We start from the raw sequence: 22,112 nt of genomic DNA on the forward strand, positions 1-22,112 counted from the left end.
GAGGCTGTTCAGCCTGGAGAAGACTGAGAGAGGATCTTAGCAGTGTTTATAAATATCTAAAGTGTGAGAGTCAAGTGGATGGGGCCAGGCTCCTGTCAGTGTTGTGCAGCAACAGGACAGGGGGAAATGAGCAAAAACTGGAACACAAGTTCCAAACAAACATGCAAAAGAACTTATTTACTGTGAGGCTGACAGAGCACTGCAACAAACTGCTCAGAGAAGTTGTGGCATCTCCTTCTCTGCAGACCTGCCTGGGTGTTTCCTGCTCAACCTATTGTAGGGAACTTGCTTTTAGCAGGGGGCTGGACTAGATGACCTCTAGAGATCCCTTCCAACCCTGTGATTCTATGAAGCAGTCACATAGGTCTGTTTCAGTGGTCAGGAAGGCAGTGTTAAGACCAGCTTCTTGGCATGTGGGAAGATATGGATAGTTTCAGAAATTCCCTGAAACAGAATGTGATACAAAGTGATGGAGGAGTGAGGGGGAAAGACCTAATACAGAAAGGACAGAAAAACTGAGATTATGCCAAGATTAGCAAAGGGGATAAAAGTAACACACTGCAGGAGCAGAAGGCGTATGAGAGGGGAGAAGTACAGCAGGTACAGAAGTACAGGGAGAACATAGTGCTAGGAGGTACCATGAGAGGTTGTTGTGCCCCAGAACATCCTAGTACATTCCTGGAGGTACTAATACTGATGTCATCTGGAAGATGACATTTCACTCCAACACTATGCTTAACCAGGCCCAGGGATAACATACAGCCAGGGAGAAGCAACTGGAATGGCAGCACAGAAATGCTAGGAGCCTGGGCAACAAAATACAGGAACCTGACCAACTGGTGCATGCTGTCAGACTGGGTGCTGGAGGCATAGAAGAAGCAGGTTGGAATGGGAACTGTGACTGGGGAATAGGAATTTTAGGGGATGTGTTACCCAAGAAAGAGAAAAATAGAATGTAATGGCACTGCAGTAGCAATTAGTGGTAAGTGGCTTCAAAAATTAGCAAATAAATAAAATACTGATTAATCAAGAAGGTGGAGAAGACTGGAGAAGAGAGGGATCCAGGGAGACCTCACTGTGGCCTTCCAGTATCTGGAGGGAGTGTATAAACAGGAATCGGATGGCTGCTTACAAGGGTGGATAGTGATGGGACAAGCGGGAATGGTTTCAAACTAAGACAGGAGAGGTTTAGGTTAGATATTAGGAGGAAGTTTTTCATACAGAGGGTGGTGACACACTGGAACAGGTTGCCCAAGGAGGCTGTGGATGCCCCATCCCTGCAGGCATTCAAGGCCACGCTGGATGTGGCTCTGGGCAGCCTGCTGTGGTGGTTGGTGACCCTGCACATAGCAGGGGAGTTGGAACTACATGATCATTGTGGTCCTTTTCAACTCAAGCCATTCTGTGATTCTATGAAGAACCTGGGAGACATAATGGGAACTGAAAGTACCTTTAAGGTGCTGCTTAACCTATGAAAAAGGTTACTCAGCATCATGGTAGCTTGTTCTAAAAATGAGTTTGGGAGTCTGAGGTTCCTAGATGGAAAGAGGCAAGATAGATGAAATACAAACCCACAGAGAAAACGAGCGCAGTCAGATTGTTTCAGATGTTTCCTAATGTAGATTAACACATCGGATTTCAGCTTTAAAATCAGTAGGAACGCATTTGTTTAATAAAACGCATTCAGTCAGTGAATGCCATTATCAGAATCTTAAACCCCTTCCCAAAGTTGAAAACTCCAGGCAGCTTGCATTGTGCAAAGGCTGTCACTGGGGCACATCAGCTATTGAGCAGGACAGCTGACAGTCGCTGCAAGGAGCACACAGCAGCCAGCCCGACAAAACGCGTCAAGACAGGGCAGCCGGCACAACGTGAGTGGCTGGCAGGATCCCATGCCCAGCGCGCTTGCGAAACTCAGGCTGTGCTGCCAAACCATCCGTGTGCCCGCGGTAATGAGAGATGGTGCAAGCTGGGATCCTGCTCCGACACAAGGCGCGGCGATGGGCAGGAGTACAACGCGCACTGCCGTCCTAAGGAGCATCACAGTGAAGCCTGAAGTGTGCCATTGAGTTGTTAAAGAACTGGACGTGCTGTGGGATTTCACCGGGAAGAGTCAGTTATTTGTTTTGTTTTCAGCGAGCTCGCCTGCAGTTTTGTAAAGGAAAATCCCTTTCTGAGCCGTGTGCACGTAAGGCATCAATTTAGTAGTGAAAAGAAATAAATAATAATAATAATAATAAAGCCTCCTGGGAAGAAGCTGCCGTCACAGGGAACAAATCACCGCTGTTCATCTGCCCTCGAGGAAGAGCCGCGCTCACGGCGCCAGCGTTAGGGATACAGCAAAAGGCGGCCGGCTCGGGAGCGCCGGTGCAGGCGGGAGCCTCCGCTTGAAGCCCGGCAGCGGGAGAAGCCGAAGCGGCCGGAGCCCGCCCGGGGCACCCGGTGCTGCCGTCGACACGGATCGGGAGGGGCAGGGTGCGCGCTGCCCGCCCGCAACGTGTCCCGGCAGGAGCGGGCGCACCTTCCCGACAGCGGGAGGAGGGCGATGCCCGGCGGGGTGCGGGAGCTGGGGGCTGATGGAGGGGGGGGGATTCCTGTCGGGGCCTCCCGAACAGCCGGGGCGGCGTTGAGCGCTTCGCCCCCCGTCCGGTCCCGGTCCCGGCCCCGCCCGCAATCAGCGCTGCCCGCTCCGCCAACCCCCCGCCCGCGGCTGCCACGTCCCGGCGGTGCGGGGCCAATGGGCGGGCAGGGCCAGGTGTGTGCTACCTGCACCACGTGGGCCGGGGGGGCGGGCAGGTAGGGCCGCGGCCCCAAACAGAAAAGCCCGCAGCCATTGCGAGCTTCCCAGGGGTGCAGCCGGCGTGGGAGCGGCTGCCTCCCGCCCCCAGGAGAGGAGAAAAAGAAGGGGGGAAAGGAAAGGAAAGGGGTGCCCGAGCATCTGCCCCGTGCCAAGTCCCCCGGGAGCCGGGCTGCAGGTTGGGGGCTGTACCACTTGGGTCTTGCTTGGAAGCGCCTCGAGCGGGGAAAGTTTGTGGCCTCTTCTTTGCCTTCTCCATTCCCTCGTTCCCCCCCTCCCTCCCCTTTTTTTTTTTTTTTTTTCCTTTTTTTCTTCCTATTCTTTCCCACTTCCCCTGGCCCGGCGGCACCATGACGGCGTCTCCCGACTACCTGGTGATCCTCTTTGTGACCACGGCGGGCACCAACGGGGCGAGGCTGGGCTCGGATGAGCGAGAGCTGCTCCAGCTCTTGTGGAAAGTGGTTGACCTGAGGACTAAGAAGGTATTTTTCCTTCGAGCGAGGAGGGAGAACCCCGAGCTGCTGCTCTCCTTGTCCCCCTGCTGTGCTGGGTGGTCCGGGAGCCGGGCTGGCTGTGGGAATGCCGGGCTGGTGCAGGTCCTGGTGAAGGGCAGGGCTGGGGCTGCAGGTGGGAAGCTCAACCTGGGTGCTGACTCGCCCCTCCTCTGCTTTCCCTGGAGCTGGGGCACCCTCACGACCTGTTGGTCCGCCCCGACCACCCGGAGCTGACGGCTGAGTGCCAGGAGGTCACCAAGGTGGACGTGGAGAGCCTGGCGCTGGCTCCGTCGCTGGAGCAGGCGTTGAGACAGGTGATGCCCCACAGCCAGCTGATGGGTGCCAGTGCCCCTGGGTGGGAGGTGGAAGCCGTATTAGCATCCATTTACCCCATATCTTTCCCCCCCTGCCATCAGGGCAGTGGAGCCTGGCACACACCCACACGTGGGTAAGGCAGTGTGGCCTGTGGTGGGTGTTGTGAGGCTTTCTTTTGCTTTCCCAACTTGAGAGATATGGCCGAACCTGCAGGAGAGGAAAATGAGGGCTAGGCATCCCCCTGATCTTGTCTCCTGCCCTGCTAGGCCCTGAGTCACAGCTGCAGCTGCCTCTCCACTCATGGAAGAGGCCAAGCTGAGGTGCCCTGTGAAAAGATTGGGTGCAGGCAAGCCCTGTTAAGGCTCATAGTGTCTTCTCTGCTCTGGAAAGAATGTAGTACTACTGAAGCCTCTAAATAAGAAGAGGGGTGTATATGACTCTCACTGAGCTCAGGAGCGAAAGCCTTTCCCCCTTTTAGTGTGCCCAAGTGTGTTTTCTGTGAGGGTTTTCTGCAACTAGCTTTGTCTCATTGTAGAGTTCTCATAAATGCTTATGGAAAAATAATCATTTTCATGATGTGGGCTGTGTGTGTGACCATATATTGATAGAAGGGGGAAAGGGGGCACTTTCCTTATGAATATAATACCACAAGAGTCATCACACACTTAGCTAGTATGCAATATATCTGCAAAAGGTGCGTGAAAAAGAAATTCTAGCTGCGTAATCCTGCTGACCAGGTTTAATGCTATCAATTGGTGACACTTCCTCGTGCAGCAGCTCAGATCTCTTACATGTGTGTCTTTTGTTGTTCCTGCCACCAGTTTAATCAGTCTGTGAGCAATGAGCTGAACATCGGTGTAGGTACTTCCTTTTGTTTCTGTACTGATGGACAATTGCACATTAGACAGGTTCTGCATCCTGAAACTTCCAAAAAGGTATGTAGCTGTCACTTAAGTTTGCCTATTAATGTTCTCTGTATATTTACTTAAATAATAATAAGTTAAAATGTGTTGTTTGAGGGGAACCTCTGTAATCCAAATGTTATTTATTAGTCAGTATATAATTAGACAACTATGAGCCTGTCCACATGGGTGGCACAAGCAGTGGCGAATGCTAATGGTTGTGCAGCCCCCAGGTGCCTTTCGAGGATAAGCCAGAAGAATGTCTCTGAATTATGTGTTTGAGAAAAGAGCACTGTACTGACAGAATACTCTGTATCTGGTGATCTACTGCTGTGGGAGCTACGATGGGTTAACAAGTGGAAATCTGGGGATGCTGCCAAACAGTTCATGTTGAATATGGTTAACCACCTTTTGAAATCTGGCATTCCCTTTTAGCTTCGGATAAACCTTTGTATGTTCAGTTGGCCCTGTGAGGGCTGTACTTGCACTTGTGAGGAGCTGAGCAGTGGTAGGAGGCGTGCTGTAGGGATGACTAGTCCCATACTCTAGAGTTTTCTGTAACTTCAGAGTTGCCAAATTGCTAACAGCTTACTTTCCATTAGTGATAGGGTTGCAGCAATATGCGAAGACTTCAGGCCTGCATTAACTGCCTCAGTGTTAATAGCATCTTGTTTTCTAGCTTGCTATGGAGATGCACTGCTTTGCATCAGAGCTGTTCTGGTGTAAACCATTGGCTGCTGATCTCTGTGCCTGTCCTTTCACTGCCCCATCTTTGAAGGGATGATGCTGCAAGTCTGTGTTGTTCCAAAAGTGGTACTGAATGAGCTTTTTATTACTTGTTAGTGCTGTTACTATTTATACCTTAAAAACCTTAGAAGAGCCATGCATGTGGTTCATACCAATGGAATAGTCCTGTATGCATGTTGCTTTGTGTTAGAGTGTAACATAACTGGGAGGAAATGGAAGCAAGTCTTCAACAAATTTTCTCACTTAAAATGGTTGTATGTCTTAAATGTTTTAAGACACAGCTTTCCCATGCAGCTAAATGATGTGAACAGCAGAAGGGAGAGCTCTTACAGTAGTTTTGTATAGGCAATAGGGGTTCCTTTTTTTTCCCCTGTATATATCTCCAGTCTCGCTGATAGGAGTCAAATTGTCATCAGAATCTTCTGCTGCTGTTTTGCTACAAATTATTTGTTAGAAACTTGCTTTCTTCTGCTTCTAGGTTAAGGGAGACAGGCTCTTTTGAGACCTGTAGTAGTCTTCTGTTGAATGCCCTTACGCTGAGGATGGGGACGTGGATCAAAAAATGATTTGATTATAGAATCCTTAGAGCTGGGAGAGACCTTTAAAGGTCATCTAGTCTCACTCCCCTGCAGTGATCAGGGATATCTACAGCTAGATCCAGTTGCTCAGAGTCCCTCCAGCCTGGCCTTTGAATGTCCAAGCCAGATAAAATCCAGATAGGCAGAAATCCTAGGACTCTGGAATGTGTGTTTCTTTAAGGTGCCCAGTCTTAAGAACCAAGTCAAGTAGTTCTGACTGGGTTTGAGTGTAGAATTTGATCTCTGACAGAACAAGAAAACAGCCATGCAAAAACTAGAGCAGGCAGTCTTGGCAAGCATGTCTGCATTTCCATAAGTTTGTCTTTAAAGGCGATTGTTTGCCTAATGCACCTGTCTGTATGCTAAGGTAAGCTCTAATATTTTCAAGGCAGGACTTGCTACAGAGATTAAACTTCTCTTTGCTTTCTAAATGTACATCAGTGTATGCCATCATCCTGCTGTGATGACTAGTCATTAAAACTGCCCTCTGTCTAGAGAGGCAGTGCAGACCGCTGCCAAGCAGGGTGCTGAGCACTGTGTCTGTGAAGAAGACTGAAGGAGAGAGAGGGGTGTTTGTGTTAGTTGGAACAGTTTCCCCAGTTCTTCTTTCCTCATCTTGAAACAAACAAACAAAAGCATATTATAGGTGTAGTTGTGGGGCAAAAAGGATTTTATTGACACTTGCAACTGACTCCATGACTTGCTCCTTGCCTCATGCGCTGCAATTAAAGCAGGTAGCAAGCACAGGCTGATAATTTCTACACAATATCAAACCTTCATCTGCCCCAGTTTCCTTTTTACTAATGGAATAAATATTTGAAATGTGACTCTTCTCTGCAAACTCTGCCTTGTCTATTAACCAAGATGCCTTTTGCTCGACTTGCAAAATTTACTTGGCTCTGCAAACTGAAGCGAGTGCCCTCTGGCTTTTCACAGTAAAAATTGGAACCAAGAATTGATGATAAATGTCGCAATAGCATGTGTCTGCTCTCTTACATATTGGATCTGAGGCACTAGTAATAATAGCAAATGCTTCTCTGACACTGAAAAAGCACACTTCTCTTTCCTAAACCGCAGAGAGGACTCTGCTGAAGCAAAAACAAGTTGATAAACTTGCTTAAATGGCTGAGAGGAGCCAAATGCACTTCTCTACAGCAACAGCTGTTTTATTTTTGTTTATTTTCCTAGCCTTTATAAAGAAAGTTAGGTGCATAAAGTGAAATAAACTTGCCTGAGCTGACAGTTGCTACCTTGTCCTTCTACAGAATATCTTACTGCCTGAATGCTTCTACTCCTTTTTTGACTTGCGGAAAGAGTTCAAGAAGTGTTGCCCTGGCTCACCTGACATCAGCAAACTGGATGTTGCGGCCATGACAGAATGTATCCTTCTAACAGTGATGGTGTCTGCTACTGATACAGCTTTTCTTGAGTTTGGGAACAGATGTGAGTAGTGCTTGCAACGCATTTTTAGGGGTGATGGAACTTTAATGAGTGACTTTTAGCTGCACAGAGCCTTCTCATAAAGATTAACAAAACCCCTGAGGGTGCACGATGCCACAGGGAGAAGTTCTGGGTTTCTGCCTGACTTCTGAACACTTTCTTTACTACTTTTACAGATTGTCTTTAAACTTTATGGGTTAACATAACTAACATTTATCCAAATCACTGATGTGCATCTAAATTTAAAGTTGGTAGATTACTCACTGTAACAGTTAATGTTTTTATTTTAATGTAAAAGTGAATGTTGGGAGGGAGCAGTTGCTCTAGATGTGAACTGGTGGTGAGATTTTAATTCAGGAGTGTAGCAAAGGATGTTGCCAGTAAACATGATATCCAGCCTCAGTCTCGTGGAAGCTGCATGTGTTACACATCATGCAGTGAGATGTGGTCTATGTCATTTTTCAATTTAGTAGTAGGTATGTCCTAGAAACTACTTGCAGACCACATCAGATGATTCTGAAACCCAGTCCTGTCTTAGATCAGTTCTGTTTGAGTGCTATGAGCAGTTGTTGGAGCTGAAGTCAGTGCTACAAGCTAAGATGCAGTTCTTCTACTGAGAGGGCAGAAATCATTTTTTTTCCCCTTGCTCTGAAGCAAAGAAGTATGCTTTGTAAATGCTGGAGTGTGGACTTCTATGTAGAAAAACAAACTATGTATTGCAGTCTATAAGCTGGATGATGGGGGCTTCTTAAATCATGATGAAAAACTGAATATGCAACACGTGAGCTGAGGAAGTTAATGGCAATGAGCTTTGGTAGCTGTTCTGAAGAGATGCCTTTGCTTTCTCCCTTTGTGAATGTCTGGTGTGTGTATTGCAGAAACAGTTGTGTGAATGTAGACACCTGGAGACTCAGAGCTCAGCAGATGCATGGTGACTGACTGCACTCCTGTCTGCTGGGAGAGGAGAGCAGCAGTCTGGGCATTACCTATCACTACCACCTGGGTAGGAATTATTGCCAATAGTTGTTCCTCCAAGGCATCCAAGTGGTCTTAAGTCTGAGTTCTGGATCTGATGCACCTTTCTTTAGGTGTATGTGAGTCTAAATAACTCAATTCTGTTTTTATCTTTATGGTTTGCCTTGCTTTGTAACTGCTGATGCTCTCATTTATAAACTTGTTCTATTTGTGTAACATAGCTGGAATTAACTGTCTCTGCCTGTATTGCTCAGAGTCCTTGCAGAGGCTTAAAAGGAGGGTGTAGAGACCAAAAAAGTAAAACTTGTTAGTTTTCCTTTTATTGCTCAATATGGTAATTTCCCTTTCCCTCGCCTTGCTGAAATGTCCCAACTTACACACCTCCTGACACTGAGGAGATTAAGTTAATTGCACTTGGAGAGTATGCGTGTAATGCCTGCGATAAAGTTTTTGTTGAAATAGATGATTAAGTCTGAGGATTAGTTCCAACAACTTTGTGTATGGTGTTTTCTTCAAGTGAAACAGCTTTTTCTGTCACTGCTATGTAGCAAAGACAAGTCTAACTGAAAAGGGACTTAAATCTGAACTGGAAATGCTGGGGAGGTGGTGAAGGAGGGATGGATAAACTGGAACCCAATGGAGTGGGTTGAAATGAAGCTTCAGGCTACTATGCAGAACCTGATCTGTCTCTTGTTACTCTTCCAGGAAGTGAGTGTAGCTCTTCTACCCTGTAGTTAATTGGGCTCCATGGTGGGAATCCTTTGAGATTCCTTTGTACCATGAAGTCTGCAGTGGGCCACGTTTGTTAGCACTCGGTGTGTGAAGGTTTTGCTTAAGGGGTCGGATGCTGACCAGAGGTGCAGAAGAATGAATTCCCAGACTTGTGGGAGCAGGAGTAGAATGTGTTTGGGTGCATTCCTTGATGTGCTTAAATCTGCTGACCCAGATATAACGTGGTTGTGCTCAATGACAAGGAATTTGGGTGATGTGAAGGAGTTACAGGAAAGCCGGCTTTTGATGTACAGTTGGTTAAATCTGTAGGAGTCTTTCAAATGCCTGTATTTTGGTTGGTAGCACTGGATTAAACAAGTTAAGGGCTGATGGAGAGTGCCCTCCATGGCTCCCAGCGGTCAGAGGATTGCATCTCCTGCTACCATCATTCAGGAGGCATATTCCAGGCTGTAAAGCACTGGACAGCTGGTGCTTTGTTCTATACTTGGTGCTTGCCTTCTTTCAGTTTCTAAGTTTCTTGAAAAGACACATGGAAATATTAAACTAAGTATCTGGGTAAGTGACACTTCCTTCAGAAAGAACTTCTGGGACTTATTCCTTCAGCAAACTACTTGAAATTGTGTAGAGTAATGAATCCTTTCTGGATCTAAGAGCTTGGGTAAAAGCTTTGCATTGTGCCCTGAGCCCCCAAAGAAATGACAAAATCCACAACCAGCCCCTGATTTCTCTTAATTCAGGATGAGGAAATACTTCAAATGCCATCAGATCTGAGGGATAAAGGAAGAACTGAAACTAGTTTTAACTGTTACTTCTGCCACTACTTCTTAACTTCTGGTCTCCAGCGGTTTTCTGGTGCGGGAGGTGGGATTATGGCAGATTTCCTTTAGTCAGTGTTATGTAAGTCAGTATTATGGGGACAGCAGGACAATGATGAGAAATTCTGAGTAACAAAAAGCTTAGAAGAAGTGATCGTGTTCTGGCAAGGAAAGGAACTCTGTTCTGTTGAAATCTCTTTAAACATGTCAGTATACCAAAGAAACAGGGTTGTTCTTCTTGCATCCTCCCTACCTCCCAAACTTGCTGCACCTCTTGATTTGCAAAGCTTGCTGAGCCAGTTCTCACCCCTGTGAGTGCCTTCAGGGTGGAGCGAACAAAGCTTGCAAGACTATTTGGAACGAAGTCTGCAGAAGACTCATCCTTTGCCTCAAGATTGGGCGTGCAGAAGTCATTAAAAGGCAAATAGCTATTGCTTCCTCCACTGTATGGTTTGCTCCACTTGCTTCTCAGCTGGGTTTTGTGGGGATAGTTCCTTGCTTGTAGTACTGCTGGGTGTTGTCAGTAGAAACACAGGCATACTTCAGAACAACCTGTTTAATGCTATGGATAAGATCTGGATACTACAGTACTGAAACTTGCTTTATGACCTGGATGTCTTGAGAACCATTACGCAGAGCACAGTTATAACCACCAGTAACTCTAGCTAGCAAAACCCCACTAATGAATATTACCCAAGAATTTTGTGTACTGCTATTTGTGTATCCTGTGGTAGCACCCAGAAACTAGGTAGCATCAAGTAATGTTTTTTAATAGGTATTACTTGGATTAAGGTAACCTTCTGTTAGTAGAGATCTAAAGTAGCAGAAAGAGGGAGAAGCATCATCAGTACAAAGCATAAAGGTATTAGTAGTTCCTCTTCAGTTCATCTGAGCTAATTGAGTGTTCAGCTTCACTCTTGCTGTGGTTAAAAAGGGAGCTGAGACCCTGAGAAGTGGAAGAGAAGTTGTGGAGGAGAAGGGCTTGGAGGACACTGACAGTGGCTGAAGCTACAGCGAAGAATTGGGTAATAATTTACAAGTGTCTCCCCCTGTCTACAAGCTGATGTAAGATATGCCACAAACTGAAGGGTAGCACATTGTTTGTGGTGCTGCTGCTGTGCAACAAGGTTAGGAAAATGCTTGTTTCCTGTCCTGAGTGTACCTTTTGCCCCCTGCTTTGCTTACATGCAGTAACAGGATACATAGTCTAGTAGCTTTAGACAACCAAGTTCATTTTTCCTCTGCTTTAAATGTTGGCATATAAATCTAAATTTACAACAACTTTATTTTCCCTAGGATGGACAAGCTTTAAACATCAGTGTACACAAACACATGTGGCATCTCCTGTATCTTCAGAAAGCAAGTGCTGATTTTTCTAATAACTATCCCATTAGCTGTTGTTTGTTTTTTTTTTTTCTAAGCATCCTTTACTTCCAGTAACTTGGTTGGTAGAGATTCATCTGTCTGTAGATAAGCATGTTCATCAGAATTCAGGTTTTCATTTAGTTGGTGTTGGTGTTGTGAAGGAGTGCATTAATAACATGTGCAGAATGCAATCAGTTTTCTTCTCCAGCCTTGCCTGAAAGCCGTGCTTCCAGCTAATCAGAGGCAAAGGTGGGAGTGATGTCTCTTCTCTCACTCCTACTAATGGTGATGAACTTCTTCCTCCCTTCCCACTGTGCTTATGTTAATCTGGAGGGCTTTTTGCTTGACTGACTCACTGTGTGTGAACACCTGGCACCAGTTTCTGGTGGCACTGGGGCATTTCTGGAGGTATCTCCTGTTGATCAATGTTTTCAATGAAAATGTTTTCTGAAGAAAACATACATGGGGTGGGATTGTTTTTACCTTGTGTGGTGGCCTTGCTTCAGTGCCCCGTCCCATCTTCTAGGGCTCATCACTTGCAGAAATATCTAGCTTAGCAAGTGGCAATTATTAATGTGTCTTCAGTTGTGATAGTGTGGTCTGGCAGCAAAGCCGCTTTGTGAGTACATGGCTTAATTTATGTGGTTTGATTTTTGCCTCTTAATGTTAAACTATGGTAAGTCTTCTTACAGGTACATTTGAAGCTGATTAAGTGCTGTCCTCCCACATCCCATGCTTCAGTGCAGGCTTAAAACCAACAAAGTCTCAAAATCAAATTACTCTCAGAGCTTCAGTGCTGCATTTTTCCTGTTTTTGCTGTGGAAGAGATTTGTTACTCAGTCAATTACTTTTAGAAATTGTTTTAATCCTGAGATTTTAAAAAAGAAGGTGTTTTGGAATGACTTGCTGTCATATCACAAATAATGGGAAGACTTTATTCCTCAGTGATGTTTATACGCTCCTCCCCTACTACCTGTGTTGAGGTGATAGAACAAAGTGAGTGTGCGTTACCTGTTTATAACACAAATTGTTCCTCTACTCTGTCTCTCATGTAGACATCTGCCAACTTAAAATATGATCAACTCTAGGTGGAAAAAACCTTTTCTTCAAGAGATCTTTAATTGTTAAGATTTGTATCTGGTCAGTCTACAGCCTAAGATAGAACATTTCCTGCTCCTTATTGGCAGGAGAGCTTATCTTTGCTGGTTTTTTTTTCTGATCTGAAGGGTTGTGGAAGACCTTGTGGATTGTCAGACTCTGGTTTGTCTCTTGGTTATCCACAATGGTGCACTCTAAGCTGATTTTATTTATGGTATTCCCAACACTGCTTAACAGCACAAAGCTCAGGCTGGAACTTCTAATAGGTGAGATTTAGACAAAGTGCTGCTTGTGAATTTTATCAGAGTGGTAACACATTTACTCTACTTTAGGTAGACTACTCAATCATTTAGGAAACATGTATTGTGTCTCCTTCAGTTTCTAGTAGATGGTTTGTTTTTCTTTCATCCCTGCATCTTCCCCAGGAGATTAAAGATGATCTTAATTAAAGAGGACAGGACACCAGTCTCTTCTGCATGCAAGAGTGTTTCTGTCTTTCAGATATACAAAATGCATGAGTGTATTAAATATGTATATCCTTATTATGGGGTCCCGTGTCCCCAGACGCTTCCTGGATTGACCTCACACTCCCGCAGGTGGCAGTAGTTAGATGCCAAGGCAGCAGCAAACCCGGTGCAGCTGATGCATCCCGGCAGGAAAATGGATTAAATCTTCCCCTGAGAAGCGACTTACCATTAAGATAATGTCAAAGCTTTCTGCTTTAGTAGGAGACCAATTTGAAATCTATCTGGTGATGATTGCCTTAACTCCAGCACAAAGATTTAAATATTGACAAGAACAGTTCAGCACTCGCCTATGGAGCCTCTCGAGTTGAAGATATGGGGAACATTATTTTAACACTAATATCTGAACCATACAGTAAGTGTGATGAACTGGTCTTCTGTGTTGCTCGTTTCTTGCCTGCGTGTTTTGCCTGCTACAGCATAAGGAAATAATTTGTACTGTGTTTCATAGATCACAGGTTTTCAGATCCAGAAAGAGTGAACTACAAATTTGAAAGTGGCCCTTGGTATGTATCTTTTCCCTTTGCTCTTTTATTTTTTAAACCAGACACTGCTTATATAAGCTGTACTTTTCTGTATTAATTATTTGTGAATAGCTGTTGTTGTTTTTTGCTTATTCTGTCACTGCTGTGGGAATAAATTAGATGTTTTAAGTGGTGAAGGGAATTGAGAACTGCATCAGATGTAGGACTGAAGCCTGGCAGGAAACAGTTGCTTTTCAGGTGCAGGCACTTCTGATAAGTGCATATAATGGATGTTGAGTGTGCTGTGCTGTTAACAAGGAACTTAAGCGTTTTTTCAGGGGTAACCCTATTACTATTAACTCTTGCACTTTTCCTGCAGTTTGCTTCACAGTTGCTGAATACACATCATCATGACTTTTTCTTGTGTAGGAAGGGTGCATTTCCATGAAGACACATTGCCAAGCAATAGACTGCTAAGTAATTTGCTTAAGCTGCAATGATTGTCTCCTTCCCAGATATGTTTTAAACATAAAGCTTTATCTATGCCTGATGGCATTTAAAAAAAAAAAAAAGATGTAATCATTCACTTCTGTGTACAAATAAGGGTTTTTCCTCAGTGTTGCTGGATACTTGCTCTTGCAGTATGACAAGAGACCAATGTTAAACTGACGTTATTCAGATTCCCTTCTACTTACTTACCCCTTCCAGACTAATGAACTGCCATCAAACAAACTTTATGATATTGGCATTCTGAACCAAAGGAGGCAAGAGCAGAATGCAGCAATGCTGGCAGGAATTACCCAGTGAGATCAGTTCAGGCAACTTTTAGTTTTAGCACTGTTCTAAGTTTTTTTCCTTTCACTAATGAAATCCATTGATGAGGTCAAAGATTCTTGTCTTATTTATGATAATACATGAAATAGAGGCTTTGTTTGAACTGTAAAGGCATGTCATAGTAAAAGGTAACAAATGCATCTTATTTGCACGAACACGTGTACTAATTGATTAATTTTTCTTAAGGCAGAATATTCAGGTAGAGGATTGGGTGATATAAGCAGCAGTTTTGGACAGACATCTATGGGAAAGGTCACCTGAGAACTTAATACAACCTGAAATATGGCCCTCCTGCAGCAGTGCACAGCACAGCCCTCTCGCATGAGGGCAGGCAGCTGCTCCATCAGTACTATGGACTCCCTGTGGCAGCCTGTCCCTCCAATAGCCAGAAAGGCGGCTGTGGGTAGCTGTCAGTGTTTTGTTCTACATGGCATTTTGAACATGCAAGAGAACAAAAGAGGCTGTGGTAATGACCAATTAAATCTGGATCTGTGTGACTGAGCTATTCCTATGCTAAGCAGCCAGCCTAGCCTGTGGCTATGTTGGTCTCCAGTAGCACAGCAGTGGCCCAAACACTGAATGTTAAAGGCTAAACCCCTCGGGCAGGAGTCCCCAGCCTAAGTAAAATCCCAACCAAATCCAGTCTTAGTCTGTGACTGGCTCTTGCACACCATCAGACGCTAGCTTTGCTTATGTCTACCTGCTCTGTTTCAGTCTCCAGTTAGCCAGGATTAGCAGAGCAAGGATGTCACTTTGTTGTACTACTAACCTTGTTTGACTAGCAGGGAAGCACAGCATATCAGTATGTCATGAGGGGAGAGTGAATTGGAGTATGCTCAGGGAAAGGAGAGCTGAAGGAGCATGTGTGGTGCAGTGCAGAGGGGAGCTGGGAAAGAGCAGCCTGGGAGAGCTTGCTATTCACTGTGACTTTGTCATGGATCTAAGCCTTGGCAGTACCTTCCCCTCAGCCAGCAGACAGAAGCTTGTTGCTGGAGTGCAGGTGACGGGCAGTGGCTTGTTTGAGATGGATGCTGAAGCCCTCTCTACGTTGTTTCTTCTCTTGGTTCCTGCAGCAGCAAGATGGAGCTTGTGGACGACAACGCTGTCATCCGAGCAAGAGGGCTCCCTTGGCAGTCATCTGACCAGGACATAGCAAAGTTCTTCAAAGGCTTAAATATTGCCAAGTTAGTAGCAGAGACCCTACCTCTACCTCTGTAGTGCTTCACCTGCCTTAGTCATGGAGTGGTTATGTCTTCAACTTAAATCTTGCAGGGGAGGTGCTGCGCTCTGCCTCAATGCCCAAGGGAGGAGGAATGGGGAGGCTCTCGTCAGGTTTGTGAATGAAGAGCATAGAGATCTGGCACTGCAAAGACACAAGCATCACATGGGAAACCGATACATTGAGGTATGAACCGCTTGCTCTGAGGTCCTCTTCTCAGCAGGAGTGCAAACTGCATGTCAATCACATGTTCTCTCTTCTTCCCTTTCATTAGGTATACAAGGCAACAGGTGAAGATTTCCTGAAAATTGCAGGAGGTAATGTTTAAGGGATGAGAAGGAGGGGGTTTGTTCTATCAGCATCTGCAATTAACTTGGAGTTTTAAATTGCTCTTCTTGGATATAGTCTTTTGTTTCCTTGTGCTAACCAAGCTAGGTGGTTGGTGTGTATCTGCTAGCAGTCCAAGTTGCTCCATGACTTACCTGCCCACCTTTCTCTCTTCCACACTCTTGCCATTTTCAAGCAGCCCATCACATAGGGATTTGATCTGTCAAGATGATTTTAATGAGTTTTGTTTGGCAGGTCCTGTCATTTAGGAAGAAAGCCTAAATGTTTTTGGCTGCTGAAAACAAAAACATGAGTAGTTTTTCAAAACAATATGACTGCTGTTGCTTAGGAGACTTGTATGTAAAAGCAAACAGATACCACAGTGTAAGTAACAAGGGACTTAGGGAACTGATTTTGTGATTCTGTGTGTGATTTTCTTCAAATCAAACCATTGCTTTTAAATAACAGGGGAATTCAGGGGGACAGACTACTCTCCCCCTTTTTTATTACAATCAGAGAATGTGAGTTAAGACTGGATAAGCTGTTATGTATCAGCAGTACTGCCTTAAGAGCTTTTTGGTTCCTAACAGGTTTATAAATGACTAACTGAATACCTAAGGTGAAGGTTTTGGAATGAGAGAGGTTAAATTGTTGAATAGATGCCTATTTGATAGGTTTGGTAACAGTTACACCAGTCAAAGTAAAGACAAAGTTGGGAAAATAGTACATGTCTGGCATGAGTTAATTCTGTGTATCAGCTTTACAGAATGAATGAGCGGTAACTGAAAGGACTGTTATTAAGGTACAGAGTTGGTTAGCAGGTGGTTTCAGATAGGGCAGTGTAGACTTTTAACTGTGAACATCACCGGTCTTCTAATGATAGTGAAAGTAGAATTGTAGAGTTTGACTATTTTCTCAGGAATGGATGACATTCCTTCAGCATGCCCTTCCAGCCTTCTTTCCCAGCACGATAGTCTGGGTACTTGATTGCAGCTTATTGTGGCTTCGGTGCGTGCCAGAGGTCTAAGTTAAAAAGGTGAGGTGCACAGAGGCACTATTCATGAAGAAAGGATTCTGCAGGGAGGAGGAGGTAGCTATGCCAGACTTACTTGGGGTTTTATATGGCTGCCAAGACTTAAGTGCTTCTGTGTGTTTTGTTGTTTTTTCTTGCTAAAGGCACTTCCAACGAGGTTGCACAGTTCTTATCAAAAGAAAACCAAGTGATAGTCAGGATGCGAGGTCTTCCTTTCAACGTGACAACAGAAGAAGTACTGGCGTTCTTTGGCCAGCATTGCCCTGTAACAGGAGGGAAGGAGGGAGTCCTATTCGTCACATACCCTGACAGCAGGCCAACAGGGGATGCCTTTGTGTTGTTTGCTTGTGAGGAATATGCACAGAATGCACTGAAAAAGCATAAGGACTTGCTTGGAAAAAGGTACATTGAACTCTTCAGGAGCACTGCAGCAGAAGTTCAGCAGGTAGGTGAAAAGCTTGCAGACACCTTCTTGTATTCCAGCCTCCTATACTGAGTAGCATCAGCAAATGCTGCTGGGCCATGACTGAAAGCTCTTTTCCCTCTTCTCTTACTTCTGACAAGTGTTGGAACACATGTGGTCACTAATACTTACAGATACATACATACACACACACACGTGCCAATATAGATAGATAGATAGATAGATCCTTGATTTTGGCTTCTGATAGACTTGCAAGCAGCAGTTATACGTAATTGCAGATTCTCTGTTAAGTTCACTTAGCCCTATTCAAAAGAAGTGCTAGCAACAATTATTGATCTAAAAGTCACCAGCACAGAAAAACAGAGCATTTTGATCTTGTTGTCTTCGAAAGAACAACATGTCAAGAACATTTCAAGCTGTCTCCCATGACAGCTATCAGCCATCTCTTGACAGCACCAGCTACCTGGCAGAGGGTGGCAGAGCTGTATGAAATTGGGCTTGAGAAATGCCTCCTGCCACTCGCTTAGCTTGATGGACCATTGATTACGCTGTCAAGGGGAGGAAATAGGGCTAAGAGGATTGTGTGCTTCAAAGAACTTAGAGATTAGGCTGATGTCACTATTGTTCATGATGCGAGCCATAGCCTAGCAGTAGTCATTTCATTGTAACCAAGCAATGACACAGCTCTTCACCCCCAGATATGCAGAGACTTCAGTGCCTTGCTTGGAGGATGACACTAACAGTGAGAAAACATTAGCTGCAGCTCTTGTTATTGTGTTTTCCTTGAGTGTTCCCCCAATTCCTTTGTTTAGCAAAGCAAAAATTTTGCTTAAAAAAAAAGCTTAAAAACATCTGATACACATAGAATCATAGAATTACCCAGATTGGAAAAGACCTTGAAGATCATCAAGTCCAACTGCAGCCTAACCATAGTACCCTAACTCTAACAACCCTCCGCTAAATCATATCCCTGAGCACCACATCCAAACGGCTCTTAAACGCATCCAGGGATGGCGATTCAACCATCTCCCTGGGGAGCCTATTCCAGTGAATACATGAAAATATAAATTGATATTTCTGTTATTCAGCGATAGCTAAAGGGAAGTAATGGAGTAGGTGGTGAACACATGACAGGGCAGGATTTCTACTGATCAGATTACCTAAGGAAAAATCAGAGTGCGACTCTCGTTTCAAATTCTGTGACTCAGTAACATAAGCCTGCTTGGTAGTAAAATATGCTTCTAGTTTGGAGATTATCCTAATGCTTAGCAGAGGAGAAACGTTGGGTAGAAGTGGCCCCGTATAGCTAGTAAAATATTTTCAGATATCTTTCCTGATAAAAACACAGTGGAAACGTGGGCTCTGTGTTCTAGGGGATCTTTTGAGACTTGTGTTACAGTTCAAGCAAATTCTTCAGAATAAGCTGACTCTTCCTAAGATATACTGCAAAATGCTTCAGTTCTAACCTGCTTACTGCTGCCATTTAAGCCCAGAAAATGCCTCACATTTTGCTTAAAAATACTTCCCAGACTAAAAATAGATGGGATGGATGTTGCATTCAGTTGCTGTGAGTTGAAAAATAAGCAAGGTTTTCTGTAACCTTTGTTTCTGTCTTGCACAGGTGCTGAATAGGTACTCTTCCACACCTCTCATTCCACTCCCAACACCTCCTATTCTTCCAGTATTACCTCAGCAATTTGTGCCTCCAACTAATGTCAGAGACTGCATACGTTTGCGTGGACTTCCCTATGCTGCCACTATTGAGGACATCCTGGAGTTCTTGGGGGAGTTCTCTACAGACATTCGGACCCATGGCGTTCACATGGTGCTAAATCACCAGGTTGGTAGGTGCCTTATTGCTGGTTGGATACATGAACAGGCTCGGCATCATCACCAGTAGGGGAGAGCTTTTGGGACTGTCACCAATGACATTAATTTGCCTTGCTTCTAAAAGTGTACTGATAATGGATGAGTATATTTGAACCATGCTCTAACAGCTGCTGTGTTTTCTGTAGAGTGGTTTCTATCAGTGAGATCCATGTGTCTAAAAGCTAAGCCACAGTTTCTTAATATGAGGGGAGAGAGAGGTGTTCTCATAGCACTGACTGTGATCCTGCACTGTTGGAGGCTTGAACTGGAGAGCCCTGCTCAACAGGGTGCTTAATTCCCATTGAGAAAGGTGTAACTTCAAAACAAAACTGTGGTCAGTGTTACCTTCCAAAAGAGCGATTTGCCCCTGCTTTGGTGAACACTGTGCCTCAGGTAATGCATGAGTGACTGCGGTCTTCTAGAGGTGCAAGGATTTCCTATGGCACGAGTCCTTAAGCTTAGCTGAACCTTCTCATCTCCTGAACTGTGGTGTTACTTCCCTTAAATGGCTAAGGCCAAGTACACAGATTAACAGCTCTCTGCTCTGTATAGTTAGTCAGATATTTGCCATTGTTTGCTGGAGGCAATTTCTACCGAAACCTTTTAGACAAAGGCACATGTTATCTCCTTGTCCATCTGTGTAGTTTTTTGACTTAAGGGGAGAAGAAGGCAAATTGTCATACATGCTCCACAGAGATGCCTTGAATGGTTGTACTGATTACTGTGATGTAGAAAATGGTTCTAAAACTGCTTTGAGCAACGCTAAGACTACACTGAAAATGCAAAATGGTTTCTCTTCCTGGGGTGAAGCTTCTATATTTGAGAAGCTCAGGAAGAGAGTGAGGGCTACAGTGACTGCAGTACCTCTCTATCTTAAGATTTCTGTGTCTTTGAGAACTTGACTTAATCATAGGCTAGCCAAGACTGGATAAGATAAGGGATAAGCAGGGCTGGGGGAGCAAATAAGATGCAGATGCTAAAGCACAAGTAATGGTTTCTCCAAGCATCAACCCTTGAAATGATTAAAGAACCTGGAGGAAGAAACTGGATTGTGTGTATAGACCTGTGGGCTATCCATCATCCCTGCCCAAAGCTATCAGACATTTATTTTCTTTCCAGTTACCCAACTACTTGATTATTATCATTCTGAATATTCTACCTATTCCTGCTATCCCTGTTTCTGATGAAAGAGTCAGAACCAAGTATGTAAAGGATGGTGATATGGTCATTGTTCCCTCAGAAGTGAGGACTGGCCCAGAACTTAAGTCAGAACAGACTTCAGAGCTTTACCTCTGGTTTTGGCTACTTAGAGATAGCAGCAGTATGTGGCTCAAGTGATTCCTTGTTTATCTCACTCAGCTGTTTCTAAAGATGTACTTTTTCTTCCACGTAAGCTCACACCAAGCCTATCTAATTGATTAGGCTTCAGATAGTGCCATTGCAAAGTATTCTGGCCCATACTGGCCTTAATTTTATATATATGCGTGTGTGTGTGTATATACATATACATATATATACACACACTATATATAAACTATATATATATATATAGTTTAGTACTTGACTGTATTTGTTTTCTCAGTTAAGTTAGCACAAGAAGGAAGAAAGAACATGAGATGCAGTGGGCGGATCAGGATTCCCCTGTAATAGCGGGGAACCTCAGGGAGCATTTAAACACAGTGATAGGTGTAGGAGTCTGGGATGACTGGTTGTGCTTAACTCTGTACACAAATATTTCTATGATTGAACACTGCTTTGTTGTTGTGTTTTTGGTTGGTTTTTTTTTTGTTTTTTTTTTTTTTAATAACAGCAGAAATCATTAAGTTGCTAATCCATGGGAGCTCCAGAAACATCTCCTTATCTGTCTTGTTTGCAGGGACGCCCATCGGGAGATGCTTTTATTCAGATGAAATCTGCAGACCGAGCTTTTCTGGCTGCACAGAAGTGTCATAAGAAGACTATGAAGGACAGATACGTTGAAGTCTTTCAGTGTTCTGCTGAGGAGATGAACTTTGTGTTAATGGGGGGCACTTTAAATCGAAATGGCTTGTCCCCACCACCATGTAAGTTACCATGTAAGTTTTGCACGGGTCTTGCCAATGCTCTACGCTGTGTGTGGGTAGGTGTTGGAGCAGCTTTCTTGATTCTGATTTTCTTTCTTGGAAAAGAGTCTCAGATGGGGGTGGTAAAATAAGGCCACTCCATCTAAAATCAGCAGCAGCTTGCATTCACTTTTCCCTTTGGTTGTGGATTACTATGATTGAAGAACTACTTTAATGTTCTTCTTGCTTTTCTAATAGTAGACTTACCTTGCCCTTCTTGAAACTTAAACTGGCCAGAGTGAGCCATGCCAATGGAAAAAAATAATTTGACTGCCTAGGGCTTAAAGAAGTTTCCCATTTAAGCTGGTTTGTATTTACTTTTTTTATCACGGTGAAAGTGTCAAGTAAGTCTTTGCCCTTTCGCTCTCAAAACTTAATTTATGAAACCATTGGTAAGGCTCTCCTTTGGAGTTAACCTTGTGTTCTACATACCACTACTGGCTGAACTCTTCTTTAGCTTTCTGTTGCTCATACAAAACTGAGTTGCCTATGTGGAAGATAAATACACTTAGTTTTGGCCTCAGATAATTGCAGGAATTGTATTTCATGTATAGTTATGCTCTCCAGAGCTATTGGGGTGATCTAGACAAACATTTGGGGACAGTGCTTTAAGAACTTAAGGGTTTATGTATGCCATATAAATCTGAGCCTATGGGAGAAATTATCTTGGAAGCAATGTATTATAAATGGCAAGGCAGTTGGGTAGAAGCTTTCTCTTTCTCTCCTTCCATGCAGAAGCGTTACTGGTGACCGTGCCTTTTCTAAGAAACATTTTCTAACCCTGGATAGTCAGAGCGGCTAATCTGATAGTGAGCTTCCTGGGTGTGGTTTGTCTTGAGCTGTGAATAGACCTTCAGCTAATCATTAGGAGTCAAGCTTTACAATCTACCAGCACTTCTTGCAATGCGAGTATCCAAGGAGGGATCTGCAGTATGCAGCCCTGTATGTGGCAGGTATTCTGGATGGGAATTGGAAGCTTCTCCTGAGATTCATTGAATGGGTTACTAAACAGAAGTCCCAAAGTTTGGGGGCTCTTAGATAGTAGTGTTCCCATTTCT

At 44.3% G+C, this 22,112-nt stretch overlaps 1 protein-coding gene across 4 annotated transcripts in view; it reads left to right on the forward strand.

Annotated features, from left to right (window-relative positions):
- The first annotated feature begins 2,757 nt into the window (after positions 1 to 2,757).
- Positions 2,758 to 22,112, forward strand: part of ESRP1 (epithelial splicing regulatory protein 1) — a 30,919-nt gene continuing 11,564 nt past the window's right edge. Inside the window, exons 1-12 of one of the 4 annotated variants that reach the window (XM_015855981.2) lie at positions 2,758 to 3,279; positions 3,477 to 3,605; positions 4,428 to 4,541; positions 7,099 to 7,213; positions 13,039 to 13,137; positions 13,234 to 13,288; positions 15,154 to 15,264; positions 15,353 to 15,485; positions 15,574 to 15,616; positions 16,803 to 17,104; positions 18,705 to 18,923; positions 20,829 to 21,027. In XM_015855981.2, the coding sequence (XP_015711467.1) occupies positions 3,148 to 3,279; positions 3,477 to 3,605; positions 4,428 to 4,541; positions 7,099 to 7,213; positions 13,039 to 13,137; positions 13,234 to 13,288; positions 15,154 to 15,264; positions 15,353 to 15,485; positions 15,574 to 15,616; positions 16,803 to 17,104; positions 18,705 to 18,923; positions 20,829 to 21,027 (1,651 nt within the window). In that variant the 5' untranslated portion in view covers positions 2,758 to 3,147. The remainder of the gene's footprint in view (positions 3,280 to 3,476; positions 3,606 to 4,427; positions 4,542 to 7,098; positions 7,214 to 13,038; positions 13,138 to 13,233; positions 13,289 to 15,153; positions 15,265 to 15,352; positions 15,486 to 15,573; positions 15,617 to 16,802; positions 17,105 to 18,704; positions 18,924 to 20,828; positions 21,028 to 22,112) is intronic. The other 3 variants (XM_015855983.2, XM_015855982.2, XM_015855984.2) reach the window with 3 other exon arrangements.

The sequence above is a fragment of the Coturnix japonica genome, chromosome 2, assembly GCF_001577835.2.
Source record: "Coturnix japonica isolate 7356 chromosome 2, Coturnix japonica 2.1, whole genome shotgun sequence".
NCBI classification, from domain to species: Eukaryota; Metazoa; Chordata; class Aves; order Galliformes; family Phasianidae; genus Coturnix; species Coturnix japonica.